Source organism: Cryptomeria japonica, chromosome 8 (genome assembly GCF_030272615.1).
Source record: "Cryptomeria japonica chromosome 8, Sugi_1.0, whole genome shotgun sequence".
In the NCBI taxonomy this organism is placed as follows: domain Eukaryota; kingdom Viridiplantae; phylum Streptophyta; class Pinopsida; order Cupressales; family Cupressaceae; genus Cryptomeria; species Cryptomeria japonica.
The window spans coordinates 59671873-59685079 of record NC_081412.1 but is presented as its reverse complement, the minus strand read 5'-3'; the positions used below and the strand labels follow the sequence as shown (position 1 = coordinate 59685079).

Genomic DNA, 13207 nt, shown 5'->3' with positions numbered 1-13207 from the left:
TTCTCCAAGCACTGGATGATGTTGAGGGAATCCCCTTCCATTCAAATATTCTTTAACCCCTATGAATGTGCAAGTTTAATGGAGTTATAAGTAGCAATTGCTTCAACTAGGTGAATTTAATAACGAGTCTTAGTAGGATAAAGGTTGAGCCTTTATAGACAACATAAATTTTCTCATGATCCACTGTAAGAAGTTTGTGGAACCTATAACCAAAGTGATTTCATCTACATTAGTAGTAGTATATATGAGACACATCCCATTAGATACATATTTGTATAAGAAAAGTTGTAATGTAACAAAGAAGAAATAGAAAAATAGGAGAATAGATAAGTGAAGAAGAAGGTAGAGATAAATATTATGTAATGTACAAGGAGATATAAATATATAATGAAAGGCAAAATATCTATTTACCTTACATGAATGATCAATAATTATATATAAATATATAGGAGTTTGACATATAATGTGTTATATATAAATATATCTATTTACCTTACTCCGCTTTTTGTATTTTGTGAAGTAGTCAAGGTAAAGTCCAGATCAATTCATTATTCCCTTTGTTTGATTGATTTTGGGGTACAAATATAGCATACAAAAGTTAGCTATTGCTCAAAACTCCACTATGTGCTACACAATTTTCTTGCTAACAATGATTGTATAAATGTAAAGGATTCTAAAATTAGTTTGTCATGAACTTCATATCTAAAACACTAATAGTTTTGTGCAATAGATCAATCGCATATTTCAAAATACTTCATATAAACACGACATTCCCCTTGAATTAGAACAATATTATAATATTGAGTGAGTCACTTTTCATGGTTGTGACCACCTTGAGATATAGACCTTGGACATAGTTAATTTCCTTTTAGGACCAAAGAGGTATTCCTTGGTTTTACTTGAGTTTGTGAATGTGTTGACCAGCTTATGGATATGTGGGAAGATGAAGTGGTAAGGAATCATGTAAAGGGAAAAGGCACCTAAGGTTCTGGATCAAAATTAAATAAACTATAAGTAAAAAAAAGGTAATCACATGAAATGGGACAAAGTAATACATGCACACATGTAGATTAGGGAAGACAACAAATAACATTTGAAACATACTTGTAACAGCACAAAATGAAAATAAATACAAATAGAATGAAAGAATTTTAGAAGATGCGATATTTAATCTTGCAATAATATAATTTTTTTACATCAAAATAAAATATATACAAATATTCTTAAAAACTGACGTCAAATTAATTAATAATAAATATTACTATTCCTTTACGTTGTAAAAATTCAAAACGCAAACTTTTAAATAACATCTTAAAATCTTAAATAAATTGAAACTAAAATGATTGTAAAAAAATTTAGAAAGAAAGTAAAACGACCATTTAATATTATCCCTTAACTAAAATAAATTTCATAACTAAAAAGATTCTTAACAATGACTAACCAACCCCAATTATATATTCTTCAGGCTAACGTAACAAGACTGAAATGTAGAGCATAATATAACAAGGATACATGAAAAATATAAATATAGGAATTTATGAATAAGAACCAGCCCTCATTAATGTAATAAAGGAGCATTAAAAATACATGCTTTTCTGCGAAGCAGTTATCGTTCCATGCTTAAAAGTAATGACATGTTTACTAACTAATCTTGTGGGCCTTTTTATCTTGTTCACTTTTTAAAACCATATGACAGAGAAAAAGGTTATCAGGTGGGCAGCGCGCATGCATAGTTATAAGAAAATGTTTAATGACAAAGACAAAATTGTAAGATGAAAGGTGTGTAGTGTCTGTAAGTAAATCAGCAGTACTGTCATGTGGGCCATATCTAAAACAAAATTATGTTGTGTTACAGAAAAAGCATCTTATCTTGAGAAGACTATAAGGAAAAGCTAATAGGAGTGATTCTTCCAGTTTCAAATAATTCATCTGCATGCAATCAATACATTCAAATTTGCACCGACTAAACACTAGACAAAAGGCACAGTCAAGGATACCAAATGTGCAAGTGTCCATTATAGGATAGTGACTGTGACAGCATCATTCCTAAAGCAAAAGACTAAAGTGAAAGCGAAAGAGTGAATTATAGCAAAGAAAGGAATTGGCTGTGTCTCAAGAATGCGGTCGATTCCAGTCAACATTTGAAAGATAAGAATAAAACAACTCAATTATATAAATACCAGATGTATAGTTTTTCTTCGGGAAAACATTCTTCAACAAGGCTTGTTTAATTCCAAAGTAATGAGAATGTAACAAAAGTTGTAAAGAAAATTCCAGGGAGAGGTCCACACAAGAATAACAAACTTCTTAAAAGTAAGAAACCTAAACTTTAAATAAACTATAGATAATTTGAATATAATGTATATTATAAATAATAAGTAAGTTTGTTCATGAGAAGGAAAGCTGCCTCATAGGCTTCCTCCATACTTAACAATACATTATGCATATGAGTCTCTACTAGAGACGTATAGTTTTAAAGTAATACATATCAAATTGTGCACAGATATATTTGTGAAAGTTCACATATATATTGGTGCAATTATTGTGTCAGATTCCTAGAGACTTGTGGATAAAATCCTAGCAAGGCTCCCCTTACCCTGCAGAAAGATAAAGCACATGATAAACAATGCCATAACCAAAAGGCATACCAGCTTAAGGCTTCCACTTGAAGTTGCCAGAGATCTTTTACTTCCGGGGTGAAAGAGTCCATCCAATATACCACATTTTTTGTCCAAGCTAGAGCTTTTAGGACAGGCATTGTCTGCCACATGGTCTACAGTTTTCTCTTCCACGTTAGAAAGCACATATTCTGACTTGGAGCTCTGTACTCTATGCCTTAAGCCTCCCTTTGACATGGAGGACCCAGGTAAGCTTACATTTCCTCTGTAAAGCAGCCATGGAACAGCTCCAGTCACAGCAGAAGCACCCAATCCAGTAGCCAAAATAGAATTGTTTGAATTCAGTGAGGCCAAATAAGCTTGTGTCTTGCCCTTCCACCAAAAGGAAAGTCGTCCCAATCTTGGCACCTTGTCTAAAGACTTAATCTCATCCTTACTTGCAATATTTTTCTGTTCAGGTTCTGATTCTGTCAGGTCTTCAACTGCTGAGCCTTTTTCTGACATACCGAACTGTAATTGTGGCTGCTTGATGTAGTCCCCAGATGGGTTTTCATAGCTTGATTGTATCTTCTCCAAAGAAATATCATTGTCGATTATATTCAGAAGCATCTCTATCTCAGAAGACTTCTTCTCAATTGTACGAATGTGTGGATTGCCTTCCACTCTTTTACAGAGTTGAAACGGATTGCGGATATATTCAGGCATTGAGTCTTTCCTTTCTAGACTCCCACCACCAGTGTCATCTGGAATATTATATGGTTCGGATTTGGTCCGTGCTAGAAAGTGGTTGTTCTCACTCAAGCTGTGAATCCCTCCTGTTGAGTGAAACATACGGCGTGTAAAAGACTCAAAATGTGAGCATTTCCCATCAATTTGCTAGAATTGAATTACTGTTAGATGAAGTGGAACTGTACTATAAGATTTGAGAACTATCCAAATAAAGCAGATTAATAGGAGCACACAGTTATACCAGTAAATTTTAACATCCAAATGAAGGAGATCGCTTGGAGCACATATCAATACAAATAGATAAAAATATTGTTGGCAAGTGTGGGGAATGGTACTGTCAGTGTTGAGACAAACATTAGGATCTACAAATATAATAGAGTTGAGGGGATATCTTTGGCAAAGGACTAGTATCAATAAGGGATTTGTTGGAACGTGCCAACCCCTTTTTTTTCATTTGCTACATGCTTTAACAGTCTCCTATCAGATTTTTAACTGGGATGGTAGTGGTTCCTTGAACAGGTGTCTTATAGGAAAAACAGTTAGCTCAACTCTCAATAAGTGATATCAGAGCGGGGTACTAGATTGGAATGTACTAAGATAATGCTAAAAGCGAGAATATTGGAATATGTCTAGCATCTCCCCTCAAGATTTATGACATATTTTAACGACCTATAAGATCCATAAGATGATAGCATGTTGTTAAACAGATGCAACTTTTAGAAAAACTGTTGAGCTTAACTTAACTTCCGAATAGGACCTGCTATTGCTGGATTGAGTTGACAAATTTCAAACTATCAACATGAACTTGGAAAATCCTAAACAGTTCCTATATTTTGCTTTCTAGCTTAGTTAAACAAAAAGTATTTTATGCAAATGCACAGGTTCAATGTCCAGAAAATTGATATCAATGTTCTAGAATGAAAATTCATTTAAGAATAATTAATCATATATTTCTAAAGAATAGTAAATTTAATAAGATTGAAATGATACTTATCTAAAGATCCATGAACAGATAGGAAAATATTAGATGAATGATAATGCACTACTGATCTTATAGTTATGCATTACATTAATAAGTTAGGTTTGTAAGTTTGACTTAAATAATATATTTTATGTTTTCATTTTATTAAATAATTTTTCTGTTCAAGGGGTTGAGTTTAGTTGGTTAAAGCATTGAGTTTTCAATGTGGAGACCGAAGTTCAACTCCCATGAAGGTTTGAGGGACACCTTTGTGTAGAATTCTAAGTTGTGGATTTCGAAGGATGCAAAAATGAGCTTTGTGATTCTATGATACTTAATACAAAAAAATATTTTTTCTAATAAACTCACTTTTTACTATGATGTCTAATAAACCATTTAAACAAGTTAAAATTCAAACTTAAAATATGAAATTTAAATTAACAATTTAACTGAAAGGAACCCAATAAATTTAGCATACCTCCTGAAATCGGGATGTTAGCTCCTGAAAAAGCTCCAGGATTGAAATGTTTTAAGATAATCTGCACATTCAAATCTCTTTGCCTCAGAAAGTGGAAGAAGCCATAAGGCCAGAAAATAAAAGTGAAAATGTAAACATTTGCAAACAAGCTTATTAGATATACTTAAACATACAAGATAATCCCAAGAAAATTATAATTGTTCAAGGAACTGACTCTATATATACCCATTTCAACTACATTAAAAAACTAAATGTCCACTAAGCTCACCTCTGGGTCTGATTCTTGGCGCAGAAAATTATTATAGAAGAGAGGCTGCTCAGGCATTTCAAATAAACTACCAATGTTTTCTTGTAAAGCATAGTCGTATAAACTAAACCTGCCTTCTTCTTGTTTTGCAGCACTGGGTTTCTTGTGGTGATCTTGTGAGCTTTCCTCTGAGGGGAGATCAGCAAGTTGAAGATAGTCTGTATTAAGCAAATTTTCATACTCGTTTATGAATTGGTTTGAATAATTGTTCCCCTGGGACGCCTGTGCTTTTAAGTAAATGTCTTCAACTAATCTTGAATCATCCGTAGCTGATGAATTAAGTTGATCGTAATAACTAGCAATCATCCTCGACTCAGAAAGTGAAAGACCATCAACATCCTCTGGTATTGAAGCATCATATAGAAATGCAGGATTGTTCTCAACCTGCAAAATCCATCACAAAACGAAAACGAAAATCTTTCAATAAGGTGAACTCAGGATTACCCAGAAAGTGATAATTGTAATAGAGAAATATGACACCATGTCTATAATTGAAATTTTTTTTATGTAAAACATGTAGAAAGATATCAAAATTAACATAATCATACACAGGGATGGCTTGTAGATTCATTGGGTGATCGATAAACATTGCAGCTCTCAGATTCATCAGCTGGGAATTGCAACCATCTGTTTGTAGCTGCATTGTCGTTTATAACTTCAGAGGACGTTTCAGATGGAATTCTTGAATGTGTTTGGCCGCCCTCGTCGTCCTGAGTTATAGGAGATAATTTTTCATCCACAAACATGTTCTCGTTATAAAAACTGCTCATATTTTCAAGGGGTGCTCCATATTGCTCGGCAGTTTTGGGTCCTGGTCCACTTTTTTTGAAAACTCGACACAGAGCATATGCATCCTGCAAATTTTAGATCCAACCATATCATTTATGCCTTGGAATGACATTAAGGCTTCAATAACTTCGTTTTAGAAACTGTAGCTTAACTATTTCTTATTACAGTCAAACAGTAAAAACGCATTGTTACTTACATATATTTCGGATCATAATTTATAATCTATCATCATCATTATTCAAATAATAAATTAGAGAAAGAACAAACATGTTGACAGTTTACTATCCGTGATTAATAAGGCACCATTGTTATTTTTTTTTAAATAGATTTTATGTTATCAAACTCGTTTTGGTTTCTCCTAGTGAAATACAATATCACTTGAGTGTTTCGCATATGAATGACCCACCTGAATATCGTACGTGTCCAACTTATTCATTATCGTGTATTTAGTGGAGAACAAATCATGAAGAAAAATTTCTCAGTGTGGAATAAAACTCACTATATGTACCTTTATAGAGAGTTGGGTTATTTCTAGAAACTTTATAAGATAGTTGAATTATATTTTTTTTATTTTATTTATTTTGATAGTTGAAGGAAATTTACGGCAAACAGGTATGAAAAAACTCAAAAGAGAATTGAGAATTCATACTAATATCATCAATTAAGTATATATCTCTAATTCATAGCATAATTTTAAATAAAAATATTGATTTCATATGAAATATAATTAACTAAAATTATATAAATCAAAATTAAAATAAAACAAAAGTTAAATCTCTTAACTATTTGTTACATTCTAATTTTCAATTTCATATAAAATATAATAATATATTTTATAAATATTTTAAGAAAATTAAACTACAATTTTTTTTTTAAATTTTTTTTTCAAATTTAACACAATCAGATTAGTGAGAAGTGTGGCTGTGTTAATGTCTTATTTCTTTTTTGGTTAAACCTAAGGCAATGTCACCGAATTTCTTGAATTTTCTTTTATTCTTGAACTGGGTATGATCCCTAATGGGCCATCTACAGTTTTCCATAGATAAAGACAACTCTCATGTCTACATTAAAGAGAAAACAGTGAATATATCTGGCCACATCATGAGCAATTATTCAAGCAACCACTATCAAATATTCTCATCAAATCTGAAAAATCAGAGCAAGCGATGGGATTCGAACCTGCAAACATCCTGAGCCTTCGCATTCCTTCTCATCAAGACGATACTCATGCATGACCCAATCTGTTCGACTACCATGAGGAGCACGTCCTCTGTAAAAGACCAGAGTTTTCTTCATTCCAATGGAACGCATATGAGAAGTAACCTTGCGGTCCTTTCCCGTAGCCTTCCAGTAACCTGCTTCTGTCGCTCTGTTTGTTCGTGAACCATTTGGATACTTCCTGTCCCTTGGACTGAAGAAGTACCATTCCAGATCTCTTCCTGGAAGAAAAGATTTCTCTGCAAGTAACAAAAAGAAGAATGAACATAATCACCAACATGAAACCCTAGAACTGTATACTTAAAACTCTTAAATCTTTTCTATTTAAATTTGCCCACAATTTCCATCTCTTTTATGGAATTCTTCAGGTTTTGATCAAATTAGCCCATTTACTTAAAGGTGCTAACTATCAACGCACATTATAGAATACAAATGGAGAAGCAACATACTCGGGGTTTTTTCTTTTTAGCATGCCGCTCAAAGATGGTACTATTTATTTGCATTCAACCGCATAGAATAGGGGATTCTATAAAAAAAAATCTCTTTTTGGAATCATTAAATCATAAGCATGTAAATGTTAGTGCAAAGATCAAGAAGTGGGAGGTCTAAAGTGCTTATTTCAGGTAAATTTGACAGCATAGAAATGGAAACTTAACGTGCTACAATAACTCAAAACTCAAATATGAAAAAGGAATGTCCCAACTTAGTCTTAACAGATCTATGAGAAATCTAAAAAGGGAAAGAGAGAATTCTGAGTTATACATGGAAAACAAATATAATATACAACAGATCCATAAGCTCTTAGTAATAAAAGACACTATGAACAAACCAATCTCAAAGAACGTTACATATGAAATTCAAAATGGTTAAAAACTGCAAAAGCAACAAATTATTTCAATATAGGAGCTCCAAATTCAATCGATCATCAATTCAATTTAATATAGTTTAGCAATTATGATATTGATATTAGAATTCAATTGTGTAGTTTTCCAACCAAATTCAATGATCTATGTTTCATGATTAACTGTTTATAAAAATTCATCTCTCATAACAACGAGTGGTACACTTAGCACTCATTTTATTTAAATGATACACAAAATGTAAAGCAAAGTCACTTATAATAATACTACTCCATCTCAAATACGTTTAAACATAGAACTTCCTCCATGAATATTAAGCCTTCATAATTCCAATACTATATATTCTATAAAGTTATAACATAGTAAAGAGACAAAGAAGAAATACATGTAAGATCTGGAGTTCAAGTCAGAGCATAAGCAAATTGAGAGAAAAAAGTAAGAAGTGATCATCTTACCAGGCAAGTCCCACGGCTCGCATTTGTAAAGATCAACCTCAGGAATGACCTCAAGCTCAATTTTGTGGCCATGGACTTTTCTTTTCAAATAGTAAGCAACTAACTCTTCATCCGTGGGATGAAACCTGAACCCTGGAGGCAAACTGGTCGGTGCCATGCCTCAAAAACAATCTTCTTCTCTATCCTACAAACACTCAAAGAATTAGCCACACCACCAAATGAATTTTTCAGCCAATCTGGCCAAATATCAACCGGATCTTCCCAAAAAAGTTCGACCGGTCTATTTACTCAAACACCTCACTACACAAGTTCAAAACACAGCAAACAATTCTTCTGTCCTTGCCAAGAAAGAAACACTCAATAGCTCATGTTATCTCATTGATTGACGTTCAAGAACAAGAATGAGTATACCCAGAGCCTTGAAAAAACCAGGCTTTTTGTTTGATACTTAACTAGGAGGGCAAACCACTATGGGGGAATTGAAAGGCAAGGCTTTGTTAACGAAATACTGCTAATATACACAAAGAACATAAAAACACAGCCTGCGCTTTGGCGGGCTCAAAGTTCTGAAGAAAATCCCTTAATCAGTAACAAATGAGCAGGCTCTGTGTCAATTTATTGGCTCCTTTTGAACAGTAATGAGGCTTCTAGATAACGCTAAACCACGAGTATCTGTACGATGATTAAAGTGAAATATGGGCTTTACGCCAAATGCCAACGAGTTTTCTTCACCAGTGAGAAAGAAGTTTCGGATTTATCTCGGAAAAGTCCTTTCTCCAAAGATTTATGTTTTTACAGGTCTTGTCGTGGGAAAATTAACTACCGACTTTAAAGCTTATTCGCCCACCGGCTAACCTAAGTGGAGGTGCCCACACATAATGTAGAACAGAAAAGTAAATCTGGAATATTAAATTCTCTACAAAGAATATTGTAACCTTGTGTTTGATGAATAAGCCGGTGTTTACAAAGTTCTAGGTAGTCTCTGCCTTTGGTTTTGAAATGATTGCTTTCTTAAATTTGTTGTAGGATACTTTTAAAGTTGGATATTTATTCATAATATGGTTAATTATTAACTTGTAAATTAGAAGTGTTAAGAGTTGGACTAATTTGAGATGGCCTTGTCAAAGTATAGAATTTTAATTGTGACAATGATTGGTTCCACAATCTATGATTAGGATAAAATTATTTAGAATATACATTATAAGAAAACATGGACTAAGTTATATAAGGAATTGTCTTCATGTTGTACACAAAGTGTTCTACATTAAAATTATTAACAAATGAAATGTAACAATGAAATGAATCTAATAGTATATTGGATATTTATTATCCTATAAATTTATATAAATAATTTTGATCAATTATATTATTTTTGTATTATTATAATGTATAGATAAAAGTAAAAGAAAAAAACAGATTTTTTATTTTTTTAATTTCTATTTGACTTCACAATTTTGGTCTTTACTTGTTGGGTGGTTAGTTTTTTTTTGTTTTGTTTTTTATCATTACAATTTGTGTTGTAGATTTAATAATATTTCCAATAATATTTATTACAAGAAATTAAATATTTTTCATTATAATTTGATATGAAAGTTTTAGAATTACATAAAATTAGTTATATATAAAAACATATAATTTGTGTAGAATACATGTTCAAAAACTATAATTAAAATATACATTGTCACATATACTTCAATCATAATTTTCTTGTGGTCAATATTTCCTTCTAATGGATCAAAAGGAAAATTGTTGGCTTGGATTAATGAAATTGGATGAAGAAGACATAGGCGAATGCATGGAAGGTTTGTTCAAACTAAAAAGGATGTTTATTGTTAGGAACCGGGAAGGACAACTAAGAGGGGGCGGAGGGGGGTGAATTAGTTGTCAACCAGTTGTTAATAAATTACAACTCAAAACCAATTATTCCAACTTGAAACTTAGTGCTGATAAAACAAACTTAATGCCGCTGAAACAGATTAATAGTTATAGCAGTACCGATATAACTTAATGCATAAAATAGAAAGAGAAACAACATCCACAACACATGACACAAAAATTTTGACGTAGAAACCCTTAAGGGGGAAAACCACGGTGGGAAACCTTACCCACAATCAGATGATACTACTGCAGATAATAAGTGTATACAAATGGGGTCTGCACATGTAGAAAGGCCAACTGCCTAGAACTCACTGCTCAATCACAAAATATGACTCACACTGACTAAAATTGGATGGTTAAATCCAATAGCAATGTACTACTTCAGAATAGTATCTGTAATGGTGGATTCAATACCAGTTTAAGCTCTGACCATGAGTGCCAAACACCTTCATAACCTTTCCTTCAACCTTCAGGTAATGTCTGTGATTTGCACAAGGATCAGATTATTTTCGCTCTTCAATATTCACACACACTCATAATGATGATCTTCAATAAGATCTTACAATCATTTATACAAAACCTAAGACCAAATGTTAAGGTTGGCTCACTAAAGATATTACAATTAAATCAATTACAAAAAAGTCTTGATGCTATACAATATGTTGGCTCAATACATTTACACATTATCCAATCAATAAACCATTTCCAAAACGTGTCATGTTGATCTGGAATAGATATCATGTATCGGTCCATAACCTAGACTTATCTATCGGTAAAGGCAAATATGTCAACCCGATTAGTCCAATAAGAAGAAAACCATATCCAAACATCCAATCCATGTCTTCGACATAACCAAATGATCTCCAGATGATAACAAGTTATCATTACTACCAGTGAACCATATAACCTATCGGTGAAGCATATACCACTGACTATGCATAACCCACTAACCATGCAATGTGTTAGTTCAACAATAAACCAATATAACCATAGTGCCAAATCAATAATGTAGACCTCCAAGAAAATAAGTGTTGACATCAATGACAAAACCAATGCAAGACATGATGAAGTCATCCATAATACCAACAATCTCCCCCTTTGGCATTGATGGCAACACTAGATGGAAAAACATCTAAGTGCCAAAAACAGAATGCCAAAAACCAACAATCTCCCAAAATAGATCAATACAAAGTTTTGCACCAAAAACAGAAACCAAAACCAAAAATACATCTCTCCCCAAAGTACAAAGTGTTTGCATATATATCTCTCCCCCTTTGACATCAAATGCCAAAGTAATTAAGAATCAAAACATAACATGGCATACAACTAACTACTCCCCCTGAGCAGTAGCTCTCCTTCATCAAAGTGGGAAAAAGATTTTTTTTTGTTAGTCCCTGTCGATTTGATGCCAATCTTCATCATTCCAGTCTCTATCGGTGGGGAAATTACCCTGAGTTGCTCTCTAAGATATTCAAATGTTTCCTTAGGCAAAGGATTTATAAAGATATTTGTAATTTGCTCTTTTGTATTCACATAAACCAATCTCACTTCATTTGCTTCAACATTCTCTTTCAGAAAATTGTACTTAATAGAAACATGCTTTGTTTTAGAATGAAATACCAGATTCTTTGATATATCAATTGCTGTTGAATTATCACAATAAAAAATTATCAGTTCTTTGCATATTACTTTTATATCCTTCAACATTTGCTTGATCCATAATACTTGAGTACAATTAGTTGCTGCTGCAACATATTTTGATTATGTTGTAGCTAATGATGTACAAGTCTGCTTCTTTCTTATCCATGAAATCAATCTTCTACTAAGAAAGAATGCATAGCCAGTGGTACTCTTTCTGTCATCTACATCTCCTACCCAATTTGCATCTGTGTATGCAGATAAATCAAAAATTTTATCCTTAGGATACCATAAACCAAGATTTATTGTGCCTTGTAGGTATTGGAAAATCCTTTTAACTGTCAATGCATACTGCATTCATTATATCAGGTTTGGTTTGTGTCAAATACACTAATCCTTCAACCATAGATTTGTACCTTGTCAGATTAATAGGAGCTGAATCATCCCTTAATGTCAATTTATCAGTTGTAGTCATAGGAGTGCTTACCAGTTTTGATTTTTCCATACCAAATTTCTTCAAAAATTCCTTCAAGTACTTTGTTTGACATATGAATATAACTTTATCTATTTGTGAAATCTACAAACCTAGAAATATTTTTATCTCTCTAATCATTGACATTTCAAATTCTTCCCGCATCTTGTTAGCAAGGTCTTTACATAATCCATCTTTACCTCAAAAAATGATATCATCCACAAATACTTCAATAACCAAAATATCATCATTGGTAACTTTGTAATACAAATTGTTGTTAGCATTACCTTTGTGTATCCAAGCTTTAAAAGATATTTATCAAGTCTAGCATACCAAGCTCTGGGAGCTTGCTTCAATCCATATAAAGCTTTCCTTAACCTCCAAACCATATCCTTATCATTTGCCAATGAAAATCCATCAGGTTGTTCAATGTAAACTTCCTCCTCAAGGTCTCCATTCCAAAATGCACATTTTATATCCATTTGATAAACTTTATAGTTCTTATGAGCTGCAAATGCAAGAAATAGTCTAACTGCCTCAATTATGGCTACCGGTGCAAAGGTTTTATTATAATCAATTCCTTCTTTCTATGAATAACCTTTACAAACTAATATTTCTTTGTTTCTGATTACTTCACCATCCTCATTAAGTTTATTTCTATATACCCATTTAGTACCAATTACATTTTTTCTTTAGGCCAGGGAACTAATGTCCAAGTATTATTCTTTTCAATCTATTCTAATTCATCTTCCATTGCTTTTATCCAATGTTCATCTTGACATGCTTCAATAATAGATGTTGATT

At 32.6% G+C, this 13207-nt stretch overlaps 1 protein-coding gene across 1 annotated transcript; it reads right to left on the bottom strand.

The window, feature by feature from the left end:
* Positions 1-2345: 2345 nt before the first annotated feature.
* On the bottom strand, positions 2346-9011 carry LOC131030235 (uncharacterized). Its single transcript, XM_057960961.1, has 6 exons — positions 8416-9011; positions 7062-7339; positions 5642-5947; positions 5055-5477; positions 4787-4847; positions 2346-3433 (listed from the first exon to the last, which is right to left on the bottom strand). Exons 1-6 carry the CDS (start codon positions 8570-8572, stop codon positions 2556-2558), a joined length of 2103 nt encoding a protein of 700 aa, XP_057816944.1. The 5' UTR covers positions 8573-9011; the 3' UTR covers positions 2346-2555.
* Between the last annotated feature and the right edge of the window lie 4196 nt (positions 9012-13207).

Coding starts and splice junctions, on each gene's coding strand:
- LOC131030235 (XM_057960961.1), bottom strand. CDS start 8,572: ATGGCACCGACCAGTTTGCCTCCAGGGTTCAGGTTTCATCCCACGGAT. Junction 5,478..5,641: donor AATCTACAAGCCATCCCTGT/GTATGATTATGT, acceptor TGGATTTTGCAG/GTTGAGAACAATCCTGCATT. Junction 3,434..4,786: donor TAACATCCCGATTTCAGGAG/GTATGCTAAATT, acceptor TTCACTCAACAG/GAGGGATTCACAGCTTGAGT.